Genomic DNA, 14,871 nt, shown 5'->3' on the forward strand with positions numbered 1-14,871 from the left:
CAAGAAAACCAACAAAATCCAAATGTAAAAAACGAAATAATCCCGTCACCCTAGGGGAAGTTTAAAATAGTTGACGGAGAGAAGTACAACCATTTGACACCAGTAGTACACCCACTTAATATAGGAAGTACAAGAAGACCTCCAAAATCCAAATGTACAAAAAAACAAAATAATATCGTCATCCGCGAGGAAGTTCAAATACATGATGGTGAGAAGTACAACCATTCGACACGAGGAGTACAATGACTTATTATAAGAAGTACAAGAAAACCGACAAATTTCAAATGTAAAAAAGTAAAACAATCCCGTCATACGCGAGGAAGTTCAAATACTTGACAATGAGAAGTACAACCATTCGACATGAGCAGTACAACCACTTATTGTAGGAAGTACAAGAAACCCGAAAAAACCAGAATGTACAAGAAAATAAAATAATCTCATCATCCGTGAGGAAGTTCAAATACTTGACGGCGAGAAGTACAACCATTGGACACGGGCAGTACAACCACTTATTATAGGAAGTACAAGAAAACCGATAACAATCCAAATATACAAAAAAACAAAATAATCTCGTCATTGGCGAAGAAGTTCAAAGACTTCAAGTTACGAAGTACAACCATTCGACACAAGAAGTACACAAACTTAATATAGGAAGTACAAAAAGCCGACAAAATACAAATACACAAAAAACAAAAAAATCCCCTCATCCGCGGGAAGTACAATCAGTGATTCCGAGAAGTACGAGTGGTGATTGCAGGAAGTACAAGCGGTAACTACGAGAAGTAGAAAGTGTTTAGATAAAAATTTATTAATTTTTCTGAACGGTTTCGTGAAACCGCACCAAGAAGTAGAACCGCGTTGCCCGAGAAGTACAAGCACATGTCGAGAGAAGTTCAATGCTCTGTTTTTGCGAGGCGAAAATCTATTGTGCAAATCTGATTGTTTTGATCACCAACCACCTCAACCATTGCCACCCAAAGGTTTATCTGATAGATTAGGAGTCTAATTTTATTACCTACAACATTTCACAACAAATAAAGAGATCTAATGCATCAAATTCAAGTCGTTATCTCGCAAAGTATACCGGAAACATGATTTCAAAACTTCTAAAATTAATTTTAAACCATTTAGATTTGGCAAAAATGATATATATGAAAATGATGCGCCTTTTTTACACCTTTCCAACCGTATATCATTTGCATTGCTTAAATATACCGCATAGAAATCGCGGGGAAAATCATTCGGTGCCCATCTCATAAAATGGGCGGACAGTAATTCAAGTTATTCTCTTAAACTATAAGGAATTAGAGAAAACAATTGGAAGATGAAAGTTGCGCCTAGTCCGTAGCTTTCCAACGCCATATCATTTGCATCATTCTGACATACGGTTGAAACAAATCGTCCAAATTACTGTCCGCTTGTTTTTTGAGTACGTCCGAATTTCGGTATTTTCAAAATTGTTCAAAAACTGTGAGGATTTTGAAAAAACGTAAAACATGAAAAAGTTGCGCAATTTTATTATCTTTCCAACGGTATATCATTTGCACAGTTTCGATAAGCGGTTCGAAAATCGAACTAAAAGTTCGTTTTCTGGCCATATAGAAGCGTTTTCGTATTTTCAAAATGAAATTTAAACCGTGCAAAATCTGTGAAAAGTGTGAACATGAAAAAGTTGCGGTTTTTCATTATCTATCCAACGGTATATTATTTGCATAGTTCCGACAAATGGTTGAAAAACTCGTGGTATAATCAGTACCTCTAAAGAAAACGGGAAGTTCAGGTAAGTTCGACAGAAAGTTGAACCCTGTTATCCGGAAAGTGCAACCTTGTGTCCAGGAAAGTACAAGTCGGTGCTCAGAATATTATTCTGCAACCGGTTGCAGAATAGTGCTGGTATATATATATATATATATATATATATATATATCTTTCTTTTTTCCAAAAATGCATTTTGTAATTTGTGTTTGTTGTTGACAGTTGACACATGCATATTCTCTCTTTGTGGCAAAGAAGAAATTCAAAGGAAAAGTTAACAAAGTGGCATGTGCTTACTTGTGGGTACGGAGAGTATAGCCGTTTTTTATATTTAGTTTTGGAACTTTTTTTGTTATGTTAAAATTACAAAAATTGGTTGATATAATTATAAAAAAATTCTTTGGGCAGGAAAAGCCTTTGTCGATCCTCGCACCCATCTTGTTGTTCTTATTGAGATACTTCCCACATAGATCGTGGACATACCACACAGACCAGGGATGTAAGATGCGCAGACAAGCCCTCCGCACCAAGTTCCTATTATCTCATCGGAGGTCTGGCTCACCCCCATCGATCTATCCCTCCTATTATGGGAACATCGGTCCAAACACGGCTGATTTTTACAAATGCAATCCATTAGTGGATACGAAAATCATGTTGTCGCAGTGGAAGGCAATGCGACATGGCGCTGCGATTCACATGGATAGATAGAAGTGGACATGTGGAGATGACACAACGATTGTAATGATACTTTAGTTCACCTTCTTGGCCAGCTTAGGATCCTGAGAGCCTGCATTGGTTGTGAAAGCCTATATGGCGTATCATTAGGGCATGTAAATTCAGTATGGACATATGTATATTCTAATTCATTAGGGCATATTCATACTACACCCGGGTGTAGTTACACCCACGCGTATTTCTCATAGTCTAGAGAGTATCTATCACACCGGAGAGTATGTACATGTTAGTATGAAGTATGTAAGACTATTTTGATAGTATATATACTACTTTGTAGGTAGTATGTCTTTTTTTTTACATGGACTCATTTTTTACGTATACATATGCATGAATTTCGGATATATAGTGCAACCTATGAGTTCACTTGCATTTTTTCACCAAACTTGGTTATGTAATTCAAGTTTGGCATGATAATTTTATACAAAATGGTAAATTTAGTTAATTCCCATTCTGTTAGATTTTCTCAATGAACCATCTCTTTTTATGAGGACATTGACTTCAATTAATTAAGAAGCATGCCTGATCTACTTTGCATGTGTAGGTCCTAATGGAATTGCAAGAGGAGATTAAGTAGTCCATTATTCACACATGTATGCATCATCATGCTTATAGGTTATAGCAATGCATTGTAGTCTTTTATATATGTAAATTTTAGATACAAGCTATCAGAGATACATTTTCATGATACACGACTCACAGCTGGACAACCTACCAAACATAAGGAACAAAACAGAATATTGGCATATTCCAAAAAACAAAATCTAGGATAAAATGACATGCAATCGTCCATTTGTATGTGTGGTTGGTGTTGTTAATTTCTTGCACACAAGCGCATACATAAATTCTTGCATTGTATGGTCCATGCATTGCTTGTCGAGATTATTTGATAAGAAAACATACTACAGATATTTTGTGATACACAATGGCTGGACCACCAATACATGCAAATGTAGAGGAATGAAATGGTTATAGCAGGTTTGAGTATGTACACATGGCACGTATACTAACAGTTTTGGTAAAAATATAAAGTTTAAAAAAGATGATTAACTTATCTCTCTTCTATATAGAAATTTCACCTCGTTAAAGAATGAGGTATTGAAAACATACTTATCATCATATTCACATTCTCATCCTCCTCATTTAATGAACAGGTAATTTATTATTTAATGTTTCATACAGATTCAGATTCAGAAGCATAAAAAGTTACTCCCTCCGTCCCAAAATGTAAGGCGTCTAAGGACTGGTCAAAAGTCAAACTTTACTAACTTTGACCAAATATTTAGAAAAATATATTTACATCTACAATATCGAATGGACATATTAAGAAAATATATTTTATGGTGAATCTATTCATGTTGATTCAGTACTGTAAATGTTTATATTTTTGTGTATAAACTTGGTCAAACTTAAAAAAACGTTGACTTTTGACTAATCCTTAGACGCCTTACATTTTGGGACGGAGGGAGTATCTAGTAACATAGAAATACTTATTTTTATCACATAAGAATTTCTTAATCAAAATAATTTGTAGCACCTTAAATGTAACAAATTAATTTAAAGGTAATGCTTTGTGAGAACATAAGAGAAGAAATAGTTCATGTTTTATGAAAAAATGGTGTTATCATGCACCCTATGCAAGGCCCTCATATGCGTTATATACATGCATACAAGCTAGAACAACGGGATAGTGCTGAATGAATTGCCAGAACACCGGGATAGCTAGAACACCGGGAATAACATGGAAATGCAGTTAAGATCAAAGTTACACTACTTATAACTATTGTCCTGAGCGCCAAGGTTAACAAGAAAATGCTCCTCCATGGTTGGAAGATCAAGGAAGAGGAACCTCTATGGTTGACAAGAAAATGGGCCTTAGGCTCACCCTACGCAGGCCGTGTGACAACTGACCGCCGGCACCACAGTCGTTTGACGAGTTGTCCACGCGTAAAAGCAGAAACTTCATCGACCTTAGTTACGATGACAAGGATAACGCCGGCAACCGTAGATCTATTCTTATGTTTTTTTTCCATGGAAATTCAGTTCAACGGTGGCCAAGATATCGACAAATTGGAATGAAAAAAGTTTTTTCCATTCAAATCCTTGTTCTGGAGAATTTGAAACAAGTAACATTCAGAACTGCCAAGCTTCACCTACCAGCCGGTGCCCCAGCAACGTAAAAACCTCTAGCGACCGACTAAACTACGTCCAACTCGATCACATTAGCTAATTAAGTTACATGTGCATCAATAGCTTCATCTACTTCCAATTCATCAACCATGTCGTCAAAAGATTTGGCTAACTTCTATCATCAACAACATCTGCTTCCGACATGTTTGTCCGTGATGTTTTTCATCGACATTATGGCTAACCGCCGAAATTTTCATCAACGTTCTGCTTAACCACAGCGCCGAAACTTCAAATAGTTATGTCAGCGATGTTATTCGTCTATGTCCACTTCCACTACGTCATCAAATGATTTGGCTAACACACGTCTACATCCACTTACACTATGTCATTAAAGACTTGGCTAACTCCATTCATCAATGGTGCTTCAAACATTTTGTTCCCGACGTTCTTCATATGTCCACTTCAACATTATGCCTAACCACCGTGCCCCGAAGAGCGCAGAGGACTAGTATGACTAGTATCTTATAAGGATCAAAGACATTCAAGCCACCATACCCTTAATAGTTGTTGATCGGCAAGGACATCCAACACTGGTTAGACGATAATTGGCTCCGTGTTGTCATGTCGCGCCACAAGGAAGGAATTGACGCATGTTAGCATGGTATGTCAAAATTGATATCGGCGGATATGGAGGTGCCTAGAGAAGATGATGTATCCACATTCCAAAATCGATATGTATGCTGGAAAAGCCCAATAGTCTCGTTGTTTTCACAACTGCCTTTAAACATGCATGTGCCATGGGGCAACTTCCTTTTAAGGCTGGTGAAGCTCACATATTATTACAATCAATTTTCCATATTATTACAATCAATCCTACATATATATATGTCGTATTTTGGAGTTCCCTAACATATGTCACAGGGATGCCAAAACACACCTGTTCAATTACATACCCCCACTTATTTCACTTGGTGGATTGGGACATTAAAATGTACAGTACATAAATAGACGACCCATGCCACAATCGTCTACGCGAGTTTGACGGAGTTTGACCCCCTCTTCCCAGGCATTGGGCACCAGAAATACCACAATCGTTTCGTCATCAGCAGCTCGGATTGGGCGTCCAGCTTCCCTAGTCCCACATAGTGTTGGGTGTCCTTGCCGATCTATCCGTCCTTGTCAACACAAGCAGGGAGACGCCCAGCAGCCTCCCCATGAAGGCTGGTTTTGACCTAGTGTCTACACATGCATGCGGTGCGTGTTAGCTGGATTATTCCTAGGTTGTATATGCATGCCTTTGTCGAAAAACTATATATTACTAGGAAAAAAACAGGATAGCTCGTGATACACGACTGGTAAAGACAAGCGAAATGGCACCACACGTTATCTTAAATGTGGTACGCGCGTGGTTGGTCATGATTTCGTATCCCCTCTCTAAATAATCTTGTATTTTTTGGGGGCATGAATTGTTAGGTACTCGTATGCACCGGGCGATTGTTTGCATCCTAACAGGAACGACAATCAAGCGCAAAAGTAAAAAGGTGGATGATTGCCCTCGTAGTGGCACCAGGAAAGAGAAGCCACTCAAGTGCAAAGGCAAGAAAAGTGGCGCCATAGGAAAGGTGCTTGAGGCTGCTTGATGGATGATCTTTGTTTCTTGCCTTGTCCTCTTGGTTTGGGTACGGTGTGTGCTCCTCGTGTCGCAGCGTCTTCGCTCCGGCATTGGTTGAAGGTAGTCTAGGTTCTGTTTAGTGGGGTTTCTCGTTTGGCTTGGTTGTTTCTCGGGTCTTGAGTAGACTTGCCTCTGTGTGAGAGTCGGAATCACCATGTGATGACTTTGGTGTATGGTTTTTGCCCGGTTTTCCGCAAATTAACCGGACATCTTCTTCTTAATTAATGGATAAGGCAAAGCTTTTGCCTTCGTTTCAAAAAAAAAACGACAAGTGCGAAGAATAACAGGGTATATAGGTCGTGAAAGGGAAGAAGGGGCACCATACCATGAAAGTACGTCGGACAAATAGAATGACTCAGAAATTAGATTGGATAGACTGGACGAATCCAATTGTAAACATAAATTGTGTTGAGTGACATACCAAAATCACCAACCACATTTATACTCACTCGATACAAATTAATTGACTCAACTTTGTTTAGATACGGACGTACCTAAACGTGTTTTAGCTCTAGATACGTTCGTGCTGGATGGTACGACGGCTGGAGCCGGTCAGCAGGCGGTTGCGGCGGATACTGGGCAGGCACGCTCAGATCGCCTCTAGTTCATGTGAGGTCCTTCCTTCTGCATGGGTGGGAGCCTTCGGCGACCATGTGCCCCAAGATCTCGTCGGTAGATGGACTACCACAAGGAGATATCCATTGCCCGGCTCTACCGTTGCAGATGATGCAGCGACATACGCGGATGCTGCTAACCTTGTTTGAGGGCATGCATCATCACGGTGGAGGTCCCGTCGAGCTCGGAGAGATACCTCAAGTTTGTCTTGCCAGACCGGACAGTGGTGCCATGTGTCGTCGTTACATGTTTGGATGCACTGTTTTGGAGCTCACCAGAGAGAGGACTCAAAGGCGTGGTGACGTTGGGCCACCGCGCGTGTAGGCTCGTCGGGAAGGGTCGTGTGCTCTGGGTAAACCTTAGATCTTCTCGAATCGGACCAATGGCCAAGCCCGACCCGCACCTCCTCCATTTCCTTGATATAATTAAAGAGATTTTCTTACAAGAGTAAGTATAGTGGAGTATTATTGATAATTTTATTTCTGAGATCGATGACGCATTGTAATGCTGGCACTGCGAAGGACAAACACGTTCACCACCTCGGACCAACGACGCCTCGCCGTGTCATCTAGTGTAAGCACGAGCGACACCACCACCTTCCCGTCGTCGTCGGCTCCGATGGCGTCGATGTTCGCATTGATGTGGAAGAAGCCATTTACCCTGTACGGAGGAGCGTGATTGTGCTTCGACACAACGAGCGAGCCCACGAAGCGGGGTTCGTGATGCGTGCCGTGGAGCTCTCTGTCCTCGCCTTCCGGCGTATTCAGCCACACGGCCGCGCCAGCTAGAAAAGCTCACGAACAAGACCAGCCAGAGGAGGCACGAGGCCAGGGACGGAGAGGGGCGTCTCCGACAGACAGGGACGGCGCCAGAGGCGGCGGCGGCCAGCGAGATGGTACCGCGGCTCAGCCCGGGTGATATCCGATGGTGGTTGAGCCTTCGCGCGTGGACAGATTTTTATAGTGCGTTGAACCGCGTGCGGTAGATATATAACGTGCGCTGCAGCTTTTTTGTGCGGGCTGTATAATTTTTACAGCGCCCAGCGTCTGTTAGCGCATCATTTTTGCTACTCGTGTAAAAAAAACGGTTATTTTACAGCCTGCGGCGTTTGTACAGCGTCTGTTGGAGATGCTCTAAGGAAAAGAAGAGAAAATGGTAGGAAAACCCGATGTATGGCAATATGAAAAGACATATGTCCATGTATAAATTTAAATATATATTTATACCTAGGTTAGATATAAACATGCGGTCGTGCTCATCTATGAATTTTCCTACGTACACTTCGTGTTTCATTCTTTGATCCAAGAATAGTACGATCTTTTCATATCACCTACAGGTGGTAGAAGACTTCTTTTCTTCACGTCGACAGCGCGTAACACTAGTGGAAAACGGGGTTATAGGCCCGGTTCATTTGGGCCTTTAGTCCCGGTTGTAAAACAAACCGGGACTAAAGGTCCCGCCACGTGGGCTGCTGGCGCGTCGAGGAAATAACCTTTAGTCCCGGTTTGTAACACGAACCGGAACTAAAGGTTATTTCGTTATTTTTTTTATCTATTTGGTTATGCCCAATTATTTTTCGCTTCTCTTTTTTTTTCCTATTTTTTCAGAATTTCTAGTATTTCAGTTATTTAACTAGTTTAGTTTCTAACTCCACTTAATCTCTAACTACGCTTAATCTCTAGTCAAATTACTTACCTGTGGTCCAACTTCTCGCTCGGTCACCCATCCTCCCACTACTCCAGCACTAGCACGCTTAACTTCCAAGTTCCCTTCCCATCCCGCTTCCAAGTGCTTCGCGCGCATGTTGTGATACTAGTATCATATCAATCCTATTAACATGTTGGTCGATGTCACACTTATTTATTATTCGAATTCCAAATAATTATTTTAATAAACAAAACTATGTACGTAATAACATGTTGTCGTAATGGTATTATAATTATAGTTTTTTAAATTTGTATTATAATTGTTTTTTTAATTTATTATTTTTTAATATTTTTTTGCCAAACTTGAAAATCTGAAAATCTAAAAAATTGGCTAACTTTATGGTTAAGTAATAGTAATCTTTACGCAAGATGTAATTATTATTTTAAAAAAATTTAAAAAATAAAATTCCGAATTTCTGGCAAAAACTAAAATCTTCCTGCTTTCATATTTTCATTTGGAATTTTGAGAAACTAAACTTTTTCCAAGGATTGTTTTGATATATTATACGCTTTTTTCCGACGTCGTATGCAAAAGTTAATGCGGTTTTACCATTTTTCAAAACTTGTTTGCAAAAAAAGTGAAAATTCAAATTTGTTAATTTTCCCTAATACTAGGTTGCATAACATACAAGAATCTCAAAATACTTTTTTTTTTGAATTTTCTATCATTTTTTTTTGTATTTTACAGTGCTAAAAAAGGCGATCCAGGGGGGGGGGTGGAGGTGCATGGGGAGGCAAAAAACCCTTTAGTCCAGGTTCATAATACGAACCGGGACTAAAGGGTAGACCTTTTAGTCCCGGTTGGTAATACGAACCGGGACTAAAGACTTTTGCCCCGTAGACCACCCTTTAGTCCCAGATTGTATTATCAACCGGGATTAAAGGGTCCAAACGAACCGGGACTAAAGGGTTTTCATGATGAACCGGGACTAATACCCCCCATTGGTCCCGGTTTGGTTCAAAACGGGGACTAAAGGGTGGGACGAAAGGCCTCTTTTCCACTAGTGTAAACAAGTTATATTCTTCAGACTCTTTTGTACGTTTAAATATTTTCTTACATATGGCAGTCATCCGAGAGAAGTCGTCCTTTAGTTTTCACGATATATTAGTATTTGTTTTTTCCTCACGTTGTTGCGAAGCACACTTCATACGTTTTGCTATCAAGGATTCTGCTACAGAACAATGCAAGGCGTGGTGCACGACCGTATATCTTAAGCAATCCACTCCATGGTCCTGATTCACCAACCAATATCTTTCTTTTCTTATGTATTATCTACACAACAACAGATGGCGTGATACACGCCATTCCTATTATTTGGTGATCTATCTCTCCTATATGAAGCTTTGATGTGGTCATTCGAACGGTATCCTTTTGTAAATTGTTGTAAATATTCGAAGAGAAACTTGCGGTGTGATGTACTACAAGGTGCTGCCATGTTGCCACGTTCTATTTACCGTGTTTAACTATTGTTAACAGCGTACGTGCTTTGTCGAGTGTGTTTTTCAGACACACGTCCAAGAGTGTACATGCCACTCGGCAAAATAAAGTACATGTCCGCTTAACTATCGTTAACAATGTAAGTTCTTTGCCAAGTGTATTTTTCAGACACAAGGCAAAGAGTGTGTGCCTCTGGCGAATCCAGTCCATTTTTTTAGGGTGGGCGGACCTTACTTGGGCTGGACTTTTTTATTTTTTTCCTTATTTTATATATAAAACATATGGGTTGGGCCAAATCTTAGGGTGTTAGGGTGGGGCACGCCCCACCCTTCCACCCTGTTGGCTCCGCCACTACTCAAGGTGCTGCCACGTTGCTCGTTCTATTTACATATAGTTTCCAAACAACACTTGGCAAAGACTTTTATACGTACTAAAAAAAGAACGATGAGCATGCTTGTCCCATCCGCGGGGCCTAGTGCGCGTTGTCGATCATCCGGGATGCGTCGTCGACCATCCCGTGCTGCATCTGGGGCCGTCCTCCAATGTGGGAGGTGGCCGGCGGTAAGTCGACCTCCAATGTGGAGACAGCGCGACGGGCCTGACCCTGGCAGAGAAGGGATGCCAGAAGGCATCTCGCTGGCGCCCGTGTCCGCAGAAGAGGGGTAGTCATAGCTGCCGTTCTCGCGATGGTGGGGAACGATGAGGTTGAGGGGTAATTAGCCTCCCCATTAAAGTGGGGAACGAGGCGACGACGGCGGTCCTATGGGTAATGGAGGCATGCTCGAGTAGGGATGGAGCAGTTTCGTGGTGGAGCTCGTGAGCAGCGTCCAAGACCACTTCCGCATCTCGTGAGCTCGTCAGCATGCGGTTGCGGCGGATAGCAGGCTCGCTCAGATCACCTCTAGTTCATGAGAGGTCCTTCCTTCTGCATGGGTGGGCGCCTTCGGCGACCAGGTGCCCCAAGATCTCGTCGGTAAATGGACTACCACGAGGAGATATCCATTGCCCGGCTCTACCGTTGCAGATGATGCAGCGACATACGCGGATGCTGCTTACCTTGTTTGAGGGCATGCATCATCACGGTTGAGGTCCCGTCGAGCTCGGAGAGAAACCTCGAGTTTGTCTTGCTAGACCGGACAGTGGTGCCGTGTGGCGTCGTTTACATGTTTGGATGCATTGTTTTGGAACTCACCAGAGAGAGGACTCATAGGCGTGGTGACGTTGGGCCACCGGGTAGGCTCGTCAGGAAGGGTCGTGTGCTCTGGGTAAATCTTAGATCTTCTCGAATCGGACCAATGGCCAAGCCCGAGCTGCACCTCCTCCATTTTCTTGATATAATTACAGAGATTTTCTTACAAGAGTAAGTATAGTGGAGTATTATTAATAATTTTATTCTGAGATCCGTATTATATACTCTATCCGTCTCAAAATCTAAGGCGTCTAAGGACTGGTCAAAAGACAAACTTTACTAACTTAGACCAAATATTTAGAAAAATATATTTACATCTACAATATGGAATGGACATATTAAGAAAATATATTTTATGGTGAATCTATTCATGTTGATTCAGTACTGTAAATGTTTATATTTTGTGTATAAATTTGGCCAAACTTAAAAAAGGATAATTTTTGACTAATCCTTAGACATCTTACATTTTGTAACGGAGGTATTATCTATAATCGACGCGCTGTAATGATGGCACCGCGAAAGACAAACACGTCCACCACCTCGGACCAACGACGCCTCGCCGTGTCATCAGCAGGTGTAAGCACGAGCGACACCACCACCTTCTCGTCGCCGGTGGCTCCGATGGCGTCGACGTTCGCACTGATGTTGAAGAAGCCGTGCTCCCTGTACGGAGGAGCGCGATTGTGCTTCGACACGATGAGCGAGCCCACGAAGCGGGGTTCGTCTTGTGTGTCATCGAGCTCTCTGTCCTTGCCTTCCGGCGTATTCAGCCACACCATGATGGACACCTCGCCCGGGAAATCCGATTCGAACTCCAGCTCGACGTACAGCTCCTCGTCTATTATGTGCTTCTCCTCTTTGCTCGTGGACACCCAGGGCCTCATGACAGGAAGCCTCACTGTCTTCTTGGGGACCAACTCCGGCTCCGGGGCTGCGGCGGCGGCGGGGCACAAGACCCAGCCGCCGTCGCTGAGGACGCAGTCGACGAAGCAGGTCTGGGACTGCGCGTCTGTGAGCCCCGCCTTGCTGTCTCCTCCTCCTTTGTGCGCGCACATGCGGTAGCAGAGGCAGGAGCCGGGCACGGGTGTGTCGTCGACCCGTCGGATGCACCCCTGGTGGTCCTCTTTGGAGAGGTCGCCACGGTGCTGGCTGGGTGCCGGAGTAGCCGTATTGGCTGCTGCAACTTGGGTGCTAGGTGGTGTTGGGGCTGCAGGTAGCGGCGGTGCCGGGGTATTGGCTGCAACTTGGCTGCTAGGCGGTGTTGGGGCAGGTATCGCCGGTGCCGGAGTATTGGCTGCAACTTGGCTAGTAGGTGGTGTTGGGGCAGGTAGCGCCGGTGCCGGTGGGGGTTGACAGGCGCCGCCCTGGCAGCCGTGGCCGCAGTACTCGACGCCCATGCCGCAGTGGCCGTCATGGCTGCAGCAGAGGTTGCTCGCACACAGCTTGCCGCCGGCCTGGCTGCCGCACCTGACGCTGGCGTGGCAAGGGCCGCTCTCGCAGCCGTCGCCGCAGTGGACTTGGCTGATCCCGCATATGCCGCCCCGGCCGCAGCAGAGGTTGCCTGGGCACGGTCTTCCGTCGCCCTTGCTGCCGCACATATAGAATGCCGTCTCGATATGGTGGCAGGCGCCGCCTCTGCAACCGGGGCCGCAGTACGGATCACCCAGGCCGCAATCCCCGCTCTTACTGCAGCAGAGGTTGCGGGGGCAGACAATGCCGTGGCCGCACAGCTGGGCGTGCGCGGCCACCGCCGTCAAGGCCAGCACCACGGCAAGCCTTATCATCATCTTTGCTTCTTCTTTCATTTTCTTTTCAGTTGTACGTACGTGTATGCGATAGTGGTGGGATTTTCTATTTTCTTTTGGCTTGCTAGTGGGATATATAGCTCAGTGGCTGTGTGGGGCAATTGGCGACCGATGGTACTGCCCCGGCCTTTATATAGGCTTTCATCCTATATATATACTACTCGTACTAAATTCGGTAAACACTCCACCGTGCATTTCTAGCTAGATTTTAAAATAAAATCGGAAACGTCTTGTCATTCCTTTTCTCCACGCGCAAGCAGCGCCACCATACACCCTTCGGATATCTTAAAACGCCTCATATTCAGCGTGTGTGAAAACATACTTTAAAATTCTGAAATAATATTTTTACATATGTATACCTAAACATTATTTGTAATATCATGGATGTGTCAACATAGTGTAACCTATGGTGTAATCGTTGATGAAATAATAAAAGCCAATCATCGTTATTGTATGGACAGAGGCGTAGGTGGCCCTATATATGAAACGGTATCATCATCACCAACTCCTCGCCCACACAGTTCCTCCAAGCCAAATTAAAGAGGTGAAGAAGACGATGAACAAGGCGCTCTGCGTGGCCATGGCGTTCGCCTTGGCCTCGGTGGCCGCACACGCCCAGCAGTGCGGCGAGCAGGCCGACGGCATGGAGTGCTCCGAAAACCTGTGCTGCAGCAAGTACGGGTACTGCGGGCTGGGCGCCGACTACTGCGGCAACGGGTGCCAGAGCGGCGCCTGCCACGCCAGCAAGCGCTGCGGCAGCCAGGCCGCCGGCGTGGCGTGCCCCAACAACTACTGCTGCAGCCAGTCCGGCTACTGCGGGTTAGGCGACGTCTACTGCGGCGCCGGCTGCCAGAGCGGCCCCTGCCAGGCCGGAATCAGGTGCGGCCAGCAAGCCGGGGGCGAGGTGTGCGCCAACAACTTGTGCTGCAACCGGGACGGGGTCTGCGGCCTCGGCTCGGGTAACTGCGGGTACGGCTGCCAGAGCGGGGCTTGCGTCTCCCTAGGGATATGCGGAGCCTGGGGCGTTTGCACCAATAACTATTGTTGTGGCAAGCATGGATATTGTGGCCTCGGCGACATATATTGTGGGCAGGGCTGCCAGAGCGGCGCCTGTTATGCTACTCCATCTCTCCCAAAATAAGATGATGCATATATACTACTAATTTTGGTTTTCGTCAAAGTTAAACTTTGTAAACTTCTATTGAATATATAAAAAAAATTATAGCAATATCTTTACTATTAAACTTTACTATTAAATGCAAAAACTACCGTGGTACGTCGCGCGCGTAGGTGGGCTGAGGCTCAACGTTCATTGCTCGGGTCTTGCAACGCGATCACAGGTAGAAAAGGGAAAATCCCTACGGGCGGGGTAGCCTGAACGGGCACATCTAGCATGCAGCTCTGAGAGCTCTGCGTTGGATACGTCAATCGCCCGGTAATACGGCAACGAGGAGCTCGACCGCTTGTGGCGGAAGAGGCAACCGGGAGGTACAGGCGCATCACGTAGACTGCTACCGCGGGTCCGGCCGCGTCACGGTAAGGGTCTTGATCGAGGCGCCGCTGGCCAGCATTGTTACCGTGTGTTGTGATGATCAACCTCTTGCTCAGATGGATCGCTGCTACTGTACGCAACGAGATAAGTGAAAATTCTTGATGGAGTATCTGAATATGGATAGCTCTTAAGGATCCTTCCTCAGGAAGTATGTGGCTTGCAACGAACATGCGTGTTTACAGTTTTGTTGTTTCTCTTGTCTCCCTGGCCTGGAACCAAATCAGAGCGGATGATCCTATCCGAGGCTTTTCTTTATTTTGCTCCTTAGTCTAAGCAC

General features: G+C 44.4%; 2 protein-coding genes across 2 annotated transcripts; one reads left to right on the forward strand and one right to left on the reverse strand.

Annotated features, from left to right (window-relative positions):
• Positions 1 to 11,327: 11,327 nt before the first annotated feature.
• Positions 11,328 to 13,154, reverse strand: LOC127330969 (uncharacterized). The gene has a single exon (XM_051357054.2). The coding sequence runs from the start codon at positions 13,040 to 13,042 to the stop codon at positions 11,723 to 11,725; it is 1,320 nt and encodes a 439-aa protein (XP_051213014.1). The 5' UTR covers positions 13,043 to 13,154; the 3' UTR covers positions 11,328 to 11,722.
• A 374-nt stretch (positions 13,155 to 13,528) lies between these two features.
• On the forward strand, positions 13,529 to 14,262 carry LOC127329641 (uncharacterized). The gene has a single exon (XM_051356126.2). The coding sequence runs from the start codon at positions 13,599 to 13,601 to the stop codon at positions 14,181 to 14,183; it is 585 nt and encodes a 194-aa protein (XP_051212086.1). The 5' UTR covers positions 13,529 to 13,598; the 3' UTR covers positions 14,184 to 14,262.
• The last annotated feature ends 609 nt before the right edge of the window (positions 14,263 to 14,871 follow it).

The sequence above is a fragment of the Lolium perenne genome, chromosome 2, assembly GCF_019359855.2.
Source record: "Lolium perenne isolate Kyuss_39 chromosome 2, Kyuss_2.0, whole genome shotgun sequence".
Taxonomy (NCBI): Eukaryota; Viridiplantae; Streptophyta; class Magnoliopsida; order Poales; family Poaceae; genus Lolium; species Lolium perenne.